Consider the following 7,856-nt stretch of genomic DNA (forward strand, 5'->3'; position numbering starts at 1 on the left):
TTTATAGTGCTAATGGCCAATCCATCATTTTTTGGGGGGAATTTTTAAATTTATTGATTTATTTATTTTTTAATAAGTATCGGTTTAGGCACCGGACCATTTTAAAAGTATTGATTTGGCACCGGTATCGAAAAAAAAACAAACCTAGATGTGTGACATTATATTAGATCTGTGCATTACAGTAGCTCTCTATATAGAGACCGTCTGTCGCATTAATGATAATCTAACCATAAAAGAAAAGAAGGAATCACTCGCTGCTCTTGATTAAACTGCTTTTGTAGTTTCAGTAATCAGTTTATTTGTAATAAACACACTAAAGGGATTTTTACATTTGATTATTTGTTTTTCTTACTTGAATGCTTCTGTTCAGATGGTAGATGAAAAAAGTAATGCACTATTTATCTTTTTTATATTAGCCTATATTTGATCTTAGTATTATTTTGCGTTATTATTATTTTGCTTTGGAACCTCAGAAAACTCTAACTCGATTTTTCTCAAAATGGACTTTTTCTGAAAATAGCTCAGTCATTTTTTGGTAAATGAGAGAATTCATACATAATTTTAAAGGTTCTTTAATGGAGATTGTCAAACTAAAAGAGAACTAACCAGTGCTGAAACGGGGGGTTTCATGACCCTTTAATACTTGAAGATACTCCAACATGTTCTCTCTACCAAAACCCTTTATCTCACGGTTTTGTTGTCTAACATTAATGACACAGAAAGCAACAGGAACATTAAACTGCTGTGGACCAATAACCTGTTACACATCCGTCTACCTTCACCTGAGCCATAAGCATCCGTGTTTACAAGGATACTTGCAGAGACATGCATTGCAACATAATTTTGCATGTAAGTGTCATTTCAGGCATAAACAGACTTTTAGTAGGGTTGCCAACCGTCCCGTATTAGCCGGGACGGTATTTTGGGCCGAATTGATTTGTACCGTTTTTTGACTGCTACGTAGGGCTGTCGCGGTGAGGGAATTTCCCTTGCGGTAATTTTGAGTGGCTCAATAGCGCGGTATGCGGTATTATCGCCATACATATACACACACACACACACACACATATATATATATTGTGTGTGTATGTGTTTTTGGGTGAACTAATTCTTTAAATCTATAAGCTGTCTTGCCGTCTTGCGCTCGAATGCTTTAATTTATTATTATTATTATTATTATTATTTAATTTATTATGTCTGTTCAGTCTGTCTTATCGCAGTGAGCGTTTATGAGGTTTTACGTGCGCAGGAAAGGTGAATTTAGTTTATTCCAGTGATTCAGTGTGGATGTGAAACCTGTTTCTGTTGTAGAGAGACCAGCCTGAAAAACGTAAAGCCCTGTTAATTTGTGTATTTGTTCTCTTGTATTCATTTGTCCTATTGCTTACTTATATTGTTTACTTCTCTCCAGTATGCTTGAGAACTTTTTACATATGTTTATTTATGTATCAACAGTTGTGAAATTAATCAAAAATTTTGGTATTGTAAAAACTTGGATTTCCAGCAAAAATAACTATCATTAGTATTAGTGGTCAACCAGTATATTGCCTGACATTTATTAGTATATTGGCTGATATTTGCCTTTTTTTTTTTTTAATTATTGGCATCGTCCAGTGAGGTTTTTTGTTTGACCGTTAAGTGGGACTTTTTTTTAACATTTTTTGGGACTTTTATTTTGACAGCATCAAGAACGCCATTAGGGCAAATCTTTCTATTTGTTGTTGTCATGCGCCTCCCAGCTTACTGTCTTTATTTACAGCTGTGTTTAATAATTACTGTAGTGTCTAATAAATTATTAGACAGAAATGTTAAAGACAAAAAGCTTTGTTTTGTTTTATTTTATTTTCCATAAGAAAAATGTAGTGTTTTTTCAATTATAATCCGCATTAGCCATTGTTGAGCTGAATTTTATATATTTTTGTTCTGTGTTGCGATTTTTTTTTTTATCAAGTATTATAATATTTGAATGAATAAAAATGTGAAAAATGTATTGACTAATCGAGAAAAAAAACCTCATTGAAAAAATAATTGTTAGTAGGAGCTAAGGATGTCTGATGCTGCTGTACTGTGAAAAGCTTGATGTGTTTGTTCTTTGTGTGTGTGTTTCAGATGAATGGGCATCAGATGATGGATGAGCCGATGGAGGAGGAGTCCTACACACACTGTGTGAGTATCTGTCAGTCTCTCAGAACAGCTCCATGATTCCTGACTGGAGATCAGGGTTTCAACATCTGGGTTTTTTAATGCCCATCGTCCTCCCAAATGTTTATAATTTGCAGGTATCCGTATAAACACTCAAGTGATTTTAAGCCATTTAAGTGCAAGAGGATGCAAAGAGAACTCGGTACTCGTGCACAGTTAAAATCTGCTCTCAGACAGTGACATATTCTTCAGCAAATACACACAGAATTATGTGAAAATGCCCGTCTTTGTGAGTATTCATGTAAACCGTGACAGTTATGTATCTGAGCGTAACCAGTTGAGAAGGAGCTCAGATCTGTATCGTATTGGATTTGAGCATTCTGTCTTAAAGTGACAGCAGCTTAATACACCTGCTGCTGTCTGTTGTCAGTGAGGTAACTCCAGCAACTAAAGACAGTCAATTACTGCCCTTAACCAAATAACTTTTGTGGTTTTAACAATGATTAAACTATATTTAAATCATACAGTGAAAACTGCGGTGAAATGCATTTTTATATTTAGAGCTGGGACGATTTGTTTATCTCAGGTTATGGGTTGAAATATGATATGATGTTCACAATTTGATATAACAACACCCAACCCAGTATGACAGAATTTCTTTTTTTTTTTTTTTTTAAGAAAGTGTTTCTGGAAATTGCAAAGAAGAGTTTCTCATCAGAATTAATTTCTCTGACTCACAGTATTAGTGTCTATCTTTAAGTTGAATTTTGATATATCATATACCCCAAATGTATTTGGAAACTTAAGCTACAGTTAAAAATGTATTTGCATTATTTAACAAAATATTAAAACTGTATGTATATCGGCCGCTCTGCTCTCAAATATATCTGCATCAGCCATTAAAATAAGAAAGTGTTTCTGGAAATGGCAAAGAAGAGTTTCTCATCAGAATTAATTTCTCTGACTCACAGTATTAGTGTCTATCTTTAAGTTGAATTTTGATATATCATATACCCCAAATGTATTTGGAAACTTAAGCTACAGTTAAAAATGTATTTGCATTATTTAACAAAATATTAAAACTGTATGTATATCGGCCGCTCTGCTCTCAGATATATCTGCATCAGCCATTAAAAACCCATTTCCACTTACCACAAGCTTTGATGAAATGGTTACGAGTTTTTGAATGATATACTGAATAAAGGTAATAGTAACTAGTAGGAATTACATGTAAGATTTGTTAATAAAACCATTTTATTTCTGATGAAATAATAAACACAAACTGGTGTCCGTCAGCAGAGTCATGCAGCATCACGCACTTGAAATGAAGCAGATGTTGGAAGTAATATAGTTTTGTTTTGCATTTTGAAAACTGTCCTCCAGAACTTGTCATGATGTATGTGTGTGTTTGTGTTGTGTGTGCAGGACGAGGGCGCTTATAAAGAGATTCCCATCACTCATCATGTGAAGGAGGGCTGTGAGAAGGCCGAGCCCAGCCAGTTTGAGCTGCTCAAGGTTTTGGGACAAGGCTCCTTTGGGAAGGTCTGTGATTCTTTCACTTCATATGTGTTAACTGTAGGGCTGCGGCGGGGTACAAAATTCATGGTTTGGTGGAATTTTTGTACAACAGGGAGAACAAAGCATCAGTTGCAGCAGTTCTTACTGTGAAGGCGCTCATTTGCACATGACTTCAAAATGACTGAAAAACTATTAATATACCAGAATAATAACTGCAGTAAATCTTCGACATTATCAGTGTAGATTTCTGTTTCTTCATGGCTTCTGTATAACTGAGAATACTCGCATTACTGAACAAACTATTTTGAACTTGGGCCGTTTACTCCAATGTCCAGAAACATACAAATACAGCCTCAAACATACAATAGGGATTAAAAAATAATAATAATACAGTTATGACTAAAGTAATTATACACAGTAGAATAGGGAATCAGGAGAGGTTATAAACATAATGGCATAATGTCCATATCTGCCAAAAGTCGTTAGACGTTTGATGTGTATCATAAGTGAGTTTCTCAAGTGGGAGTAATGCAGATATTTGAGACCTCCACATTTTGAAAGAAGGCACCTGAGGGGATGATCACAATATACATTTCTTTGCCAAATAGACCAGAATTAAAAACAAGTGTTTAGCATGAGAGTCAAATATCGTCTCCACTCTGAGAGATAACAGATACAATTCCAAAGAGAAGCAGAATTGCAATTTAAGCAGCTCTTGTAAAATGTTATGTATTTTGGTCCAAAAAGAGATGATTTTATCACAATACCAAAAGCAGTGAAGAAATGTTCCTTTGCTATTTTCTACAATTAAAACAGAGACCAGAAGATTTTCTGTACATTTTCTTCAGACGTAATGGTGTGAGAATAGATTATATTAATGGATTTATAGTTAAGTTCGTGAACCCCCAATTAAGTACACTTAAAATACAAATTGTTCCATATGGCAGACCAATCTGCATTATCAATTCCATAAGCTAAATCCTTTTCCCAAACACTCTTCAAGTTCTGTACATGTGTCAGACAGAGCATCATATACAACAGAAATTAACCCCTTGGAAAAACTGTTTGTCACAATCTGTTCAATGCCAGTAAGTTCAAATCTTTGTTTGCCATTATCAGAAAAAGGTTTTATAAAACGACGCAGTTGAAGATATTTGGAAAAATGAGATTGTGGTATGTTATATTGGTAGATTTCAATGTATTACCTATTTTTGAGATCCCCGAATTAAGACCTATATTATGCAGAGAAACAGGAAAGGCAGGGTTAAAAGCAATAGGAGACAACAAGGAAGGATTGGCTGGAATTGTAAGATAAGTTATGACATCTCTCCATGCCAAAAGAGTGTTGAAATAATAAAGTTTGTTAAAATGCATTTTAATTTTTTTTATATTTATAATGAAAGGCAGAAATTTTATTGGAAGGGAGCACAAACCATTGCTTCCATGTTAAGCCACATAGAATCAGTCCTTTCATTATACCAGCTGACCAAGTGCTTCTCCCGTGCTGACTAATTATAAAATTGAAAGTTTGGAAAAGCGACACCTCCCTCCTCTGTTTTATTTGATGCATACAAAGATATTTATGTGTCTCCTACTGAAAGCCCTGTATCCGTTTGGTTGGATACTGCTGCAGGCCTAATTACCAGTCAAGTCATAAATCTGTTTGCAGTGTTATCTGTTTTCTTTTTTTAGTCTTAATACTTTATCTGTGCCTTTAGCAACTTAATTGCATTATTACTATGAATGAGTGTGAGTGTTAAAAGTTTGTATCTTTGGATCCTTGTTTTGTTAATTATCTTTTTAACTGCAATCTAGACAGAAGTCTTTGACTGCTGCAGCACATTTTAATTAGGGGTGGGGATCACCAGAGGCCCCACGATACGATATTATCACGATACTTGTGCCACGATACAATATTGTTGCATTTTTAAATATATTGCGATATTCTGCGATATATTGCAATTTATTACCTTTTTCCAACTTCAAATTAAGTCACCAAAGGAAAACTTTGACAACATCTGTTTTAACTAAAAATAAACATTTTTCAGTTTGTTTATCTCTCTTCAATTTTATTGTTGTCGTGCAAAATGGGATTGTCAAGCAGACAAACTGACCAACACTTTCATGAAAACCTGTCATAAATGTTGTATGCACCTGGCAAACTCAACTATTTGTATTACAGTCTAGTCTAGTCCACCTTAATTAAATGTAAACAGGTATGCACTGCTGTGCTACTACAGGTATTTTGAACAGTGCTTAAACTTAAACTTGTACAAAAAAGCTGTGTAGACCATTCAGCAATTGGGGCATTTGAAAGTAAATTACTAGGGATGCTCCGATCGATCGGCCAGAAATCGGTATCGGCCGATAATCACATTTCATGACTCGATCGGTACTGAACTGATCTCACGAACTGATCGCAATTTGATGACGTCAACTGACCACGTACATGATGCGTGGGGATGTAAATGATTTTAAGCCACGGTCATGTCATCGCCGGTGTGGAAATGCTATGACGTTTCGAGAAAAAAAGAAAAATTCGCTATTTGTCGTGTATGTTTTGCATGATGAATGGATGGTTCATATTTAACAGCAGATTCATTGACGTTAGAGCTGATCTGCGCCTCACTGCACACGTCTGCGGCGCATTACGGCTCCACGGGAACCAAAGCTGATCGCGGCCGCTCTAGTCAGTGCTTGTGTTTATACTGCAGCCGCGGCATGTTTCTCTCTTTTGTGAGTTGGCACAGCGTGGAGGACGGAACAAAACCTCGTCTGAGCCGTATCGCTGATCGTGGGCTGCTTTTAAATGAACGTTTATTTATAAAACAAAATATCTTTGGCCATATTAGCCTGCTCAATAGCATTATCACAGGCTTTACTCCTTTCAAACTTTATCTGGAATGTCACCGTTTCTTTCACTGCCACTTCCCGATCAGGCGAACGAACACACACACACACACACACACACACACACGTGCACGAAATCGTCAGCCTCATGAAAAAAATGTCATTAATATTTGCATCATTTATTTTATTCAACCGCAAATAATCAGAATGCATTTTAAAGTGGGAGAAATAGAGGTTTCCCCGGTAACAGCTGTACACAAAGCAGGGCTGAGCTCACAAACGCTGCTTTATCAGGCATATACCATGAAAGATTAAATGAAAATGACATCGAAAATTTTCTAAAGATAGTCTTCCTTCAGAAATACAGTGATATAAAAAAACCCGCGCCTCGTTTTGATTTTTAAATGTGCAGTACGTGCTCATGTTTATTCAACGAAGCCTTTTGAAAAATCAGTTTTGATATTGTGGCGAGCGCCACAAATAAATAAATGTATGGGAACACATCCCACAGCACAACCACCTGAGCCCAGCTTCAGTCTACTCATCGCCTTAACTTTAACTGCGTTTGTAGCCGGCGCCATAGCCAGACTGATAAACAAACGCAGACCGGAAGTTAACTTCGGGCCAGGCGCGTGCACCTGATGAAACGTCTATATAAAGCTTGAAGCATCAGAATCGGCATCGGTATCGGCCGATCACCATGACAAGAAATCAGTACTCAGTATCGGCTGCAAAAATCCGGATCGGAGCATCCCTATAAATTACTGTTAAATTTAAAATAAATAAAACATAGTCTTACATTAAAATAAAAATTTTTACATTTAAATTAAACATAACATGTACTCTTAAAGTAAACATTGTGCAACAACAGGTATACTATGCACTGCTGTGCTCATAGTATTTTACTTTAATTCATTCCATGAAGTTCTAAGCCAGTTCTATATCGCCGTCCTATATTAATGCGCTTCTTTAATTGATGCACACACACCACTCGCACATAAACACAGTGAGAGGAAGAGAGGTCGGAGATTGCCGATCGCACTGCGCACACACAGAAACGTATAACTTTTATTAATAAAATAACATGGATACTAGATCGCTTCATTATCTTCCTCAGCAACGAGGTAAAATTGAAGTAACTAAACAGCTTCATAGTTTGTTGAGAGAGATGCACAGATGCAGGTAATTCACACACACAACTGTCATCTCTCTCGATTGATAATTCATTCAAATAAATCTGGTCTTACCGCACTATTTCATCTCTGTATCTGATTTGAAGCGGGCAAAAAGCTAGAGCTAACGAGCCGTAACTGACGAAAATAACCGTCATTTTTACCCTTCCGGTT

General features: G+C 36.1%; 1 protein-coding gene across 1 annotated transcript in view; it reads left to right on the forward strand.

Moving 5' to 3' along the window:
- The window catches only part of LOC107746158 (ribosomal protein S6 kinase alpha-6-like), a 17,347-nt gene that overhangs the window by 4,383 nt on the left and 5,108 nt on the right, over positions 1-7,856 (forward strand). The window contains exons 2-3 of the mRNA XM_016560256.1: positions 2,110-2,166; positions 3,568-3,686. Coding sequence (XP_016415742.1) covers positions 2,110-2,166; positions 3,568-3,686 — 176 coding nt within the window. The remainder of the gene's footprint in view (positions 1-2,109; positions 2,167-3,567; positions 3,687-7,856) is intronic.

Source organism: Sinocyclocheilus rhinocerous, unplaced genomic scaffold (assembly GCF_001515625.1).
Source record: "Sinocyclocheilus rhinocerous isolate Xijiao unplaced genomic scaffold, SAMN03320098_v1.1 scaffold348, whole genome shotgun sequence".
Classification (NCBI taxonomy): Eukaryota; Metazoa; Chordata; class Actinopteri; order Cypriniformes; family Cyprinidae; genus Sinocyclocheilus; species Sinocyclocheilus rhinocerous.